The following is a 12,737-nucleotide window of genomic DNA, read 5'->3' on the forward strand; positions in this document are numbered from 1 at the left end:
GATTGCAAGCGTGTGCTCGCACCATTCCAAGGAAAGATTGAGAGCTCACATTAGGACTATGGTCGCAACAATAAATTTATATATACAGAGAAAGCAGTACTACGGCGAGCGGTAAGGTTAAGAGACCTGTAGAAAATCGATGGTGCATCCTGTCACCTCCTATGTTTTCTAGAGTTCGTGGACAGCAGTTCTTTTATTCTTGGTTGGAACCCTTTGAGTGCAAGCACCAGTAGCAGTGACGTAGCCAACCATGACACCAGATGGTACAGCACCTGTAACTCTGCTATCGCAAATGTACATGCACAAATTGGACCACAGACATTTGATTCATCACCTCACATAGGCTTGTTAGATAAGTTTGCAAGAGAACAAGACATTGTCTTGACCAAAAATCCATAGTTCTTAATGCACTGATCTGTAAAAAGTCGTGGAAGATGCCAGATGTACTGCGTTTTCCAGCTAACATGTCACTGTAAAATATATGTATTCTTGCAAAAATAAGAAGTGAAGGTGCTCCGACCAATACTGGCTTTCGAAATAAAAATAAGAAATCGTGCCTTTTGTTGCTTTACAACTCGTATTAAGAAAGCACCTCTTTTGTCTCAAAAGTGGCGAGCGCCAGAATGACCCTTAATCAGCGCATGCTCTCCACACCTTATCCTTTTTACTGTGAAAGGCGTACAAGAGAGGGAACCATTGCGCCACGCCCTGCACAGTGACCGTATTGAGTTGGAAGGAGAAGGACTGTTTCACCTCCTGAATAATTCTTGCTCTCTGCTTTTGAAGTGCTACAGTGTACCTCAACGCTTATGTCAATGAATTCTTGACAGAAAGGAGTCTTTTGCCCATTTTGCAGGGCTTGGTGCACCAGGAATACCTTGCCATACAGCCTAGCAGAAGTTCTCGTCATGAACAGTAGTCGAAAAACTTTTGATACAAGTCACATTTAATAAATGTCATCTGAATTCAGAAGCCAAAAGCCAAAACTAATTAAAGTCACTCAGGTACCAGCAGGGTAAGTACATCCTCTGTACAGGGCAACTACAATCACTATGGTGAGTCTTCATCTGAGTCTTCATCCTCTTTGCAGTCCATCAAAAATTTCATTGGTGGCCAATACGCCATCTCGTCCAGTATTTCTGCAAGTAGGTGGGAAAAGAAAAATAGCATCTTATAAGAACCAGAAGCATCTAGGTGCAGCAGGTGGGCCAGCCCCACCTGCAGCCCCACCTGTGCATATATTTCGTTTCTCACCCTGCATGCAATGAAGTTGGCAACCTGAACTCCAACCTGTCTATTCTCTTTTGCTCATTGATTCCATGCAACATGTCAAGGTACTACTACCAAAAATCAATCAACTACTAGCCTGTGAGAAAGCACATACCGTATTTACTCGCATAATGATCGCACTCGCGTAATGATCGCACCCCTGAATTTTGTCATCAAAATTCGATTTTTTTTATTTCCCGAGTAATGATCGCACCCTGAACTTGCCGCAGCGATATGTCGTGTGCCAAGCCTAGCTAATAATGATCGCGCTTACCATCTGTCGAATGCTACGCGAACGACTCGTCTGCAAGCACCAAACATTCTTGTGTAGATGCCTCATGTCATTACTTTCAACACTTTCCGCACTTCCATGGCAAAAAGAGGTACAACCAAACTTGCCATTATTATGGGTAGGCTTTATAATGGTTGTGGTCAACAAAAACAAAAAAGGCGCCTTTCGATTCTTTTCATCTGCACTCTTGAGCACGCAACAAATCGCGCACGGCAATGATAGTAGCCACGTTTACACTGATACGTTAAAAGTGTACTTTATTCATACGCCGACGCTTGTAACACGGCTAAGAAATTCGCCTACCCTTAGCGGAAACGTGCCGTGTTAGGATAGTAGTGAAGACAGATGCCGCAGTTTCCGCAGCACGCCGGCCATGGGTTTCTGTCACTGGCAGCTAAGCGCGCCCATCCGTTTCTGTCCCCTCAAAGTGGACATGGCTACGTTATTGCCGCAAGCTTGCCGATATTATTCATCATTGATACGGAAGAAACTGTTTCAATTCACGTAATGTACTCACGAGATGAAAAAAAAAAAGATCGCGTTCGGCGCGTTCGGCTTGCTCCGCCGACCACCATTTTTGTTTTGGTGTCCCGCACCCGCACCCCGCAGCAAACACGGGACAAAAAAAAAATTTTTTTTTGCGGGAAATTTAACCCGCGTAATGATCGCACCCCTGAATTTGCGTCAATTTTTCTGACAAAAAAGTGCCATCATTATGCGAGTAAATACGGTACTTACAAAGAGTAGTTCTTTCATCATACCACATTCCAAATTAACTGGCAAATAGCACAATTCTAATCCTTGGGCTTCATTGCTTAAAGAGAGAGAGATTAATTTTCATTTATGAATAGTTTTGTTCCAGCCATCATTTTTGATAACTTGATTGACCTACCAGTCACAATTTGTGAATTGCAATATAGGCCTTAAATTAATTAGTTATAAAGTTGTTAACTAAAATTGTTATTGATTTATTACGGGTGGACAAATATATTCAAAGTTTTGAATACGAATCAAATATTACAAACCAATTATTCGTGTTCATATTCAAATATGAAATATATAGTATTTTAACTAACCAAATATTTTGCAACAGACTTAAAGTTTGGTTACAGTTGCCTGTCTGCTAAACAAAGTATATTGTAAAATCTCATGAGTGCTACAACGATAAAAGTTCTCGAAGCAATGCAGAAACAAAATGGGCAACGCAAGCTTCGTTTTGTGTTTTGCGGCGGAAGCCCACATGACAACTAAAATTTGTTTGTAGTCTGTCATTTAGTGTTTTTGACAGTCTATAGCCATGTAACAGTTTTATCTTCAACTCTGCAACCTGCAAGGCTTTTCTTTTATCGACCCTTTTTCATGTGTCTATGGTACACAAGTCCTTCAGCAGCTTTTTTTTTCTTTACTTTTTCCACAACGTTTGCTCTCTTTTTTTGGCAACCATTTATTTAGCATACTTCGAATGCTAGTCATACAGAAGCCATTCTTCCTGGGAAATATTGCTTGCAACCAGGCTCTGAAGTTGCTGAAAGGCTATTCGTGCTGCTTCTTTAATGACAATAAGTCATCTTGTGCTTATAACTGAACTGTCTTTTCTGCACTAGTCAGTAATGGCTTGGCACGTAATTATACCGAAGTAAATATTTATGCAGTAAATATAAGCGTCTGCACTTGACTATTCAATAATTACTGCTTCATATCTGAAAAAGTTGATATTTGTCCACCTTTATTATTACGTAAATTATGCATTGCGATTTCTCGCACATGTAATGTCCATTTCTTTGAGCAGAATCCACCCCAAGCTTTAAAATTGCGATGTCTGCCACAGGCAATTTTGAAAATTCGTAACTCATTCTGAAACACTATTAGCAGTAGCAGACAAAATGGTAGCAGTGACTAACATACATAGTTTGTCATTGCACAATGTTTCAAACCCATGTCGATGAAACAAATTAGTTTTGCACTCTTTTTCATTTTACTTTTGCGGTGGTCAGCATTTTAATGATGTTAAATAGGTAACGTCTTTCCTCTGGAAATGAAGAGCCTTACAAGTAGTATATGTTGTAACTACATGCACATTCTGGACTTTACACTATTGTGGTACATTTTTATGTACTTGCATTTCCGACGGATAATCTCTGAGCATTACGATTTACTTATTGAAATAGAAACTAGGCATAGCCACAATATGGTTGACAAAATTGTCTTTGCTGTTATCAATAAACATGAAACCATAAACAAAAACAGGGAAGCACTGTCACCATGCTGCCAGAACATTGACAATTTGTAGAGCGGCTTTTTTACATTATATAACTGACTATAATTTAGTTTTTCTTTCAAGGTTATTTTTAGCAAGGGTTAAAATGAAAATTTAACAGTTTTATACATTATTACTTCAATTGCTTAAAGTACAGTGCTACATTACTTTTATGGCTACAAAAGACCACTTATTTTCTCATAGATGTTCATATTGCTTCTTCAGTTATATAGTATATATTCGACTATGCTGCATCCTTGCAGATCGTCACGCTGCCTGAAAGTCATAACCGAGATAAAGTGATCAAGAATGATTTCAGGTGGCCTCCTTATTGCACATAAGCCGCAGGATACATACCCTCTTTGGCACTTTCTGCAGAACTGCGACTCTTCTGGTTGGCTTCCTTTAACGGGCTTCTTGGCTCAGCATTACCGGTAGGTGAACTGAAAAGCACACACAATGTCCAATACCAATGTACAGCCACTGTCAGAACTAACTTGAACAATAAAGACATATCTAAAGGATTAACTTGAACAAATTCCAACTGATGGAGCAAAGTCTGAATGCTTCGAAAGGAAGACACATTCAAGGGACACTAGAGAAAATGATAAGTTGAGCTGCAATGGTAAATGACCTAGAATACCAAAAAAGTTCCTTTTATGGAGAGCAGAAACTTGATAAGCCCAGAAAAAAATGCACGAGCTCGTTGGACAGGGATTTTAACGGGCTTGGTTAACTTTTTCATCACTAAATATGGACCTAATTGTAGTCTAATAGAACTAAAGAATGAACCCAACAAGTTTTGAGAGCTTTTAGTGCGCCGAAGTGGTCCGGACCCAAATGCACGTTGAAATCCCTGATGTCACACTGGCATAGCAATTCTGGTGTTTTGATGAGAAATTTAAGAAATTGAACTCTGGCCTTCATCTTCTCTTCTGCTACCAACCTCTTACCTCAAAATTAATTCCAAGAGAGTTTGAAGAATAATTGAGCAGTTTCACTAAATATAATGTCCGTTGGCGCTTGTTTATGCTGTCACATTCAAATCACCCAAGAGGATCAGTGGCAGGCTTCACTGTAGTTGACATCTGTGTAATGCGAAACATTGTCCGAATTGCACCACGAGACGCAGACATGCATTGAGCTAGTGGGGTTTGAGTGGTTCCAGATGCGCTATGTAGCTTTCCCATTATCTAGTCATTTAGGATGCCAAGGGGAAATTGAACCAGCTAAACCACTGGCGCTTGCCTGCGTCTCTTGCTCCTGCTAATACGGTGGCAGCCAGAAGGGCACGTCCACAGAGGAGATACTTTGTGCGTGCACGATGAGCCCATACAATGCATTTGGCGCCCCAGCTAACCACCAAGCGCGCCAGCAAATCTAGAGCAAGGGTACCCAGCCTTTCATGCAACACAGCTTCTGAAGAGGCTTATTGATATCATGGTTAATTATGCAGTTCCAGACACTTTCTTTTGGGGCACGAAGCTTTAATTTAATTTGTGCAAAAGTAACGCGCGATGACTATCCAAATAGCAGTTTCATTTTGCCAGCTGTTTCATGACAAAGGCAAGAGGCAAGCTGGGTTGACTGACAAGAATGCTTTGCATTAAAAAAGAAATCAGAGAAACCAAAGGTGCACTCGAGGCATGCTTGGTAAAGTATAATGGAGCCTGTAAATCACGATTATGAGGCATGCCATAGTGGGGGACTTCAGATTAATTTTGACCACCTGTGGTTAACATGCACCTACCGTAAAAACCGGAACATAGGTCGAACTTTTTTTTCAAAAAACCATCGCGAAAAGTCAACCCTCGACTTATATACCGGACATTGGCGGAAAAACTACAGAAGTCTTGCAACAATAGGCGGATGAAGTAAACAGCCGCCATCGCCATCAGCAGCAGCGCGGCGTCTTTGGCGGCGTGGCGACGTTGTGGCACCGGCATTTTGCGTTTCCATTGTCGCAAAGTTATATTAATTAAAGGCTGCATTTTCATTTTGTTTCAAAATGAGCGGAAGGCGACGTCAATTCACCGTCGCCTTCAAGAAAAAGGCGATTGAGTACGCGGAAGCCCACGGCAACCTGGCGGCACAGCGCGAACTTGAAGTACCCGAAAAGAGCATTCGGTAGTGGCGGAGGCAAAAGCAACCAAAAGAAAACGTCATTTCGTGCCGGATCGCAGCGGACTGCAGAACTGGAAGGCAAGGTTGCGAAGTCCGTCCGAGAGCTGCGTGTAAGATTGCTGCCTGTGACTGCCGAATGCATCCGTTTGAAAGCGGTAGAGATCGCACGCGCCTATGGACTGGGCAGCGAGAAGCACTCGTCATCCGACTCTGATCAAAGGCGTTGCTCTGATTCGGAGTAGCGCTTGCGCACTTCGTGCCCTTCTGTGTACTGTACACCCGACGAATTTTTAACAGTATCGCGCGACCATCGACCCGCGTGTTTGTCAGCACCTTGTCATCACGGCACGGAGCGGCGAAATAGCGAAAGTAAGGGCATGTGTACACATGCGCGTATCTCGTTTGTTTCGCTGCTCAGCGCCGTTAATAAGGTACTGATAAGCACACGGGTCGATGGTCGCGCAATACCGCTAAAAACTTGGCCAGGTGCACATGCGAGCAGCATTTAAATAAATACTGCCACCATTGTGCAACCCCCTGAGTCGCATTTGTTTCACGGTAAGGGTGTCATGTCTTTCGGTACTTTTGCCACTGAAAAATTTTTTTTTTTCATTTTGAGAATTCGTTAGTTGGGGGATTGACCTATATTCCGGTCCGACCTATAGTCCAGTTTTTGCGGTAAATCAAAGTAGACTAGCATTTCGACATTTTGGTCCCAATTATGTACAGCATGTGTAAATTGCATAGGTGCCTCTGTTGCTCTATTAGTACTGAGACGGCCTAAAGTATATGTACAGAGCAAAATTTGGAGATGATGCACACATTGAGTGAAAGAACACAAGCAGCCCCCCATAGATCTCATCCCAACACTAAAAGCAATGTTTCTTTAGACATGTTGAAAATATTTACTTAACTGTAACATATCATTGATGGTAACACGTGCTTCACAGCCAGGTAGTAAAAATGAAATGCACTTGGCTGTTCACTCACAAAATATTTTTTAAAATGGGGAATAACAATTTGTCCTTTGTAAAAAAATGACCCTCGTTCCACGAAGTGAACCTGTATTTCGTATGAGCATACTTTCTCCGATTTCTGCTGTCATTGTTTATCTTAATTTTTGCTCACTTCAAGACAGCACAATTACGTACATTATTAAATGACTATTTCATCTCATGTCTTATTCACTAGGATCCGCTGCTCTTTATTCTTCATCTTCCAACCCACACACCTCCACCTCCTCCTCTTCCGATCCCGATTCTTCTTCATCTGCTGACGAGATATCTCTGCTTGTGTAATCAGTAGAAGGACCCGTTCCATCCATACTTCACAGCAATTAAGCACCGACTGTTCTTTCGAAGCACCGATACAGAATTGATTACGTGTATCACTGAGTGCCGAGTTATGTCGGGCGCTGAATCCATCCGCTCTCCGCTGTGCTATCTGTGCATGTTGGGACTGCGCCAGCTGTTACAATGACGTTATCTGCAGCGCCGGTTGCCAATTCTTTTCTAAGTCATCCATCATGTGCCATGACAGCTGCGCTGCTGACCACATTCTTGGCGCTCTGCGAACTTTTGCTGCCGAGCTTCATACACCCGCGTCACATATCTTGAAAGTGGGGGCATATACATACGCACATAAGATATTATTGTATCTGAGCCACAGTGGCATTAATCATTGTTGCTGTTGGACACCTTATCACTAGTATCAACAGCCCACAGCACTTCTTTGGTGCCATCTATGACATTTGAGATACTGACTTGTAGACAATGGAAGCTTAATAAACTCACAAAGCAGGTACAATCGAGAGCAAAAGTCTCCGCAAAATTTTTTTTCTATTCACAGCTTAGACATAAAGGCTGAGTTCAAGTGGTACTGTCCACGTGCTCCTGTTTAACCAGCATCATGCATTAAGACTAGTTCACATTGCGTGGTTGTGCTAGAAGAAATTAAATTTTTTTTCCGACTCCGTGGTCTCCAGACTTGCTCTCGACTGCATAAACAATGCGGCTTCAACCGCAGCTTCTACAGCTGCAGACATGTAAACTAGACTGGATTAGAGCAATTTTTACTGCCAATGACAACAGCTTGTCACTATCGCAGTTCTGATCTCATACACATACTAAGGTACATAATTGTAAATTTTTCAAAGGAAAAGGTGCATGTCAGAATCGAACATGATACTTGATGGTGTTGGTTTGGTCACACCACTCTGTGTCCTTGTGTGAGTGTTGTGTCTTTGGAAATCATGTTTAGGGCCCTTCATTTCTGGGTTCCGTATTATTCAAAATTTAAATGTTAAATTGCTGGCACAACTTTTAGATGCAGTTGGAAGAAGCAGGATTTCCTACGGAATCTATTTCAGAGTTTCTTGTTTCGTTTGCACCAAAGAAAAAAATATACACTGAAAAGCAGCCGGAGCTTGGGTGGCATACAATATCCCATACTCTGTTTCAGAAGTTCTGTGCAGCAGAACCAAGGCTAGGCGACCCACAAGCGCAAATTCTTGCATAACGAGATGTAATGCTACATTTTGGCACCCAGTGGATGACTAAATGGCCTTGACAAGTGGTCTTGTCAGCACGTTTACTTTGAGGCTCAGGACGGTTTGTTGTGTGACTTTGCTTCATTCTTAAATAGAATATTTATTGAGGTTCTACGATTCTGAAAATACAGTTAATTCTCCACTTGTTCGAGTGAAAATGTGCTAAAAAATAAAAGAAAAAGAAATTGTGCAATGTTGCCATACAGACATTATTTGCATTTAAAAAATACAAACAATTAATTATTTTAACAGTGGCTAAATTCATACATGTAGCCGGCACAGCCACAAGATTGCTTCATCCTTCACAAAAATGGCGTCTGCAGACTTGCTTGTTAGGTATTGTCCCAAGCTGCTCTTTTACGCAAAAGGAACAGATAAGTTGGTGTTGAACATGCTTGAAACAGTGCAGGACGAGTGAGGCTAACGTGCGCAACTTCTAATTAGGAAAACAGCTACGCTTACGAATGTCAGCGAGAGCACCATGTACAAATGTATGTTACAAGAGGGATCAAGAGGTGGCGCCACCAATCCATGAAACATGCTGGCTGAGTGCTCCTTGTGAACCCTCTGCTTCTGCTGTCTCTGCAAACCTCCTCCTCTTCTGTATCTTGAACTATCTTGAACATGCACGCCTTTTTGATGTCAGAGCGAATGTGGAATGAATTTTCTAGCGCTGTTATCACGACAGCTCATCCCACGACAGTTGGTTGTAGTAGATGCTGTCTATGGTGCATTGCTAACCGTTAGCAGACAACAGGGTGTGGAAGGGCACCTTTAAGATGTGTTCACCCTCTGATTGGTCGAAGAAGCCTATAGCTTCCACAGTGTTGCACAGAACTACTGAAACAAAGTACTATGTACTAATCAGCTAGCTGAGTCCAGGATGAAGGCTTTTCTTAGTGGTCTCCATTTAGCTGCTTCACAATTTCATCGGACCACCGAGTTCTTTGCAGTCTCTGACTGTGTCTCCCCATTCCCTTAGAACTTTGTAACTAAGAGACCATCAATTATCTGTCCTACGCATTACATTGGCTGCCCAATTCCATTTTTGAAATGAACGATTATTTATGCATATAGTATATACAGAAAATCAAAGTGAAGCTAAAGGCCATTTGGCCTGACGTGGGTTCACCATGAGGGAAAATAGAAATTTAGTGACAGAAATATACTTGGCAGAATAAATTCAGCAAACAATGCTGTTACATGTACCAAATACAAATGTGAAATGCAGAAAAAAATTATATTAACATGTACACGAGAAAATGTAATGGCAACATCTACGTGGTCATATACTTAAATTTTTTTTAATGCTTTCCACTATGTATTTATAAATGCAAAAGAAAAGAAAAACGAAAACAAAAGCATGCTAAAACACCAAATGAAGCCCAATCCTTGACACGCACACAATTGGATACGTGGCCATAATACTAGCTACCCATGTTCACTTTATAATCCATGCTGCTCTTGTCGTGCCTCTGGCACCCTGTGTTCACGAGCAATTAAAGTGCCCACCTTAGCTCGGCCCAGGCCCGATGCCTCCTCTCTGCAGATGCCTCCTCCTCAGCAACAGGCTGCTTCTTCAAACTCCGACCAAAGTAGACGAGTCGTGCGCCCTCCCGTGAACGGGGAGTCATGGCCTTGAGCTGCTGAGCCAGAGATGCGGATGACTCGGTGGCCAGTGGCTTGGCTGGCGCCCCTGGTTTCCGGAGGGCCTCGCCTCCTGCCGGAGTTGCTGCTGCAACCCGACTTCCACAGGCAGCCACTACTGTAGATCAAAAGAAGGACAGGTACAGAATAAATACATATGCGGTTTCCAATATAGAACAGGTGAGCATATAGGTGGCTGCTGGTTAACCAACCTGTGTACAAACAGAGCATTGTAGCAAAGTGATTGATTGGTTGACTGATTGATTGATTGATCGATCAGCGAGCTATGTACAGGTGGCGTGGCCCTTGACAGTCCTTGGCACACTTTAATGGGACACTAAAAAGAAAAATTGAATCAGCTTTGATTGATAAAGTATTCTTAAAGAACGCTACTATTGTGGGATCTGAATTAATGGGTTGATAATTAAAAAAAGAAAACTATAACCAAAGTTATGTTTTCGAATTTTGTGCCTATGCTCCAGAGTTGGCACTTTAGTGTGACGTCACACATTTTCACATTTCGTTTCACCTTTCAGCCATTGTGGGTAGGTAAAAGTTCTCGTAACTTCTGAAGTTGTCCTTGGCTCTTTTATAATACAATGTAGTCCACTTTTACTGATCAAAATTTAACTTGGCCTGAGCAGACGATGTCAAAGTCTATTACATTCAAAAAGTCTATTACAAGTCTAGCACAATTGTGCAATTTATTTTGATATTGGAAGGTGGAACACTCACATGAAACAGATGCAAAAACACAAAAACTTAGAACTGCATGATCCCTTGTACATTATATTGCAGCGTCAATACTTTTCAAAATTAACTGGAGGCAATTAAGTAAAATAGTCATTTCGTATGTGAAGTCAGATGCATGCGGAACTGTACGGAACTACTTGAATCCCATTCTTGGTTTTAGAAATTGAGAAAATTGGCATGTATTGATCCTCCTAGCCATCCGCCAACGAAATATGTTAATGGCCGACACTGTATTACTGACGACGATTCACTTGCCAATTGCGTGAAGTGTTCTTAAATTATAACCTTCCAGTTATTAGTAATACATGCACAATTTAAATTTTTTCACACAACCAAGTGCCATAAAGTTCTTGCTGTACAGTAAAACCTCATTATTACTTAGATGGCAGGGAACAAAACAACATTGACCAGATACACACTGTGTGACATACTAAGCAATAGACAGTGGCGGATGAGCGGCTATAAACTGACCGGCCAAGAAAAACTTGTTAATTCTCACTCAAACCCACCCGCAGACAAGTTTTACTTGCAAGCAGGCAGCAGAAAACTAATTTTCACTTGCTGCCATAGCGGCCTTGTAGCGACTACAGCATCCTCAAACAGCAAGGTCATGAGCCAGTTTCTCCATCAGGCCCCACTTCTGCGCTAATGCCTTCATGATGGTCAACGCATTAGCCACGTCAGATATGGAAGGGCCATCACTCACGCTGTCCTCCATGATGGCACCATGGAAGCTATGGGAGTATGAAACACATCATGGCTACCATGTTTTTATGTCGCTGTTGGTGGCGACTGCAGTCCAGGAAAGGCCCGTGCACTGAAACTTCGATATGCATGATCTGCACGCACAACATTTTGCCATTTGCAAGCTTGTACATGCCGAAATATGAAGTAAATACTATGCATTAACCGTTAGGTATGCTTTGAGCGACTATGGCTTAAAGTGCCCCTCAGCAGGTCTGGCCATTTTGAGCTGACAAGCACAGAGCATACAATGCACCAAAATGATTGTGTCTGTAAAGTATTGCATCGCTAAGTGCCGCGGAAAGATCTGAAATTTCAAACCAAATGTTGTTTGCCCTTCTCCTCGCGGCTGCCATGCTCCAAGTCGGAGGGTGACATACAAGCGCTAGTGCGCCTACGTACACGTGTTTGTGCTGCAACGTCACTCGTGGCGACACGTGACTTCCAGAATTATTGAAGGCAACATCTGTTATTTGTGTAATATGTTGCTTGAATAGGCGAATTAAAGCTTAGGGAAACAAGACACACAAACCGAATGTCTTCTTTAATTTGTTTTACTTTGCATCACAACAAGAGAGATGTGCCGTATTTACTTGATTCCAACGCGCCCTCGATTGTAATGCGCAGCTGTTTGCCATGACCTAAAGAAAGAAAAGTCCTTTACAGTACCGCGCACTTCATTCTTTCATACAGAAATATAATTTTTTTCTTATTTGGAAAGAACAAAGATTTACTCCCAATGCACTAACATTGCGATAAATAAGAAAAGTCAGTTTCGCCCGACAGGTGAAGCATCGACTACGACAGCAAATTAGTAGACAGCTATACTAAAAGTAAGGACAGCAGTTTTATTGGCCATATAAACTTCTAAACATTCGCTTACTAACCAAATTTACAGGCATGGCGTCACATGCGCACAAGCAAACATGAATACGTTTCACTCAATGACTGCGGATTTATGAAAATGCTGGAGTGAGGAAGTGTGGTAGCAGGAGTGAGGAATTGACCTTTGTGCGTCCTCTCGCTTTAACGTGAACTAAGCGGCGACAACACAGCGCGGTGCACCTAGGTGCGTAGGCTGTCTCCGTTGCAGATCGCTTTCA

The 12,737-nt window shown here is 42.1% G+C and overlaps 1 protein-coding gene across 2 annotated transcripts in view; it reads right to left on the bottom strand.

Moving 5' to 3' along the window:
- Positions 1 to 928: 928 nt before the first annotated feature.
- The window catches only part of LOC139051243 (uncharacterized), a 138,090-nt gene continuing 126,281 nt past the window's right edge, over positions 929 to 12,737 (bottom strand). For both annotated transcript variants that reach the window (XM_070528232.1, XM_070528233.1), the window contains 3 exons: positions 10,003 to 10,255; positions 4,176 to 4,261; positions 929 to 1,139 (listed from right to left, as the gene is read on the bottom strand). In XM_070528232.1, coding sequence (XP_070384333.1) covers positions 1,051 to 1,139; positions 4,176 to 4,261; positions 10,003 to 10,255 — 428 coding nt within the window. In that variant the 3' untranslated portion in view covers positions 929 to 1,050. The remainder of the gene's footprint in view (positions 1,140 to 4,175; positions 4,262 to 10,002; positions 10,256 to 12,737) is intronic.

Source organism: Dermacentor albipictus, unplaced genomic scaffold (genome assembly GCF_038994185.2).
Source record: "Dermacentor albipictus isolate Rhodes 1998 colony unplaced genomic scaffold, USDA_Dalb.pri_finalv2 scaffold_11, whole genome shotgun sequence".
NCBI lineage: Eukaryota > Metazoa > Arthropoda > Arachnida > Ixodida > Ixodidae > Dermacentor > Dermacentor albipictus.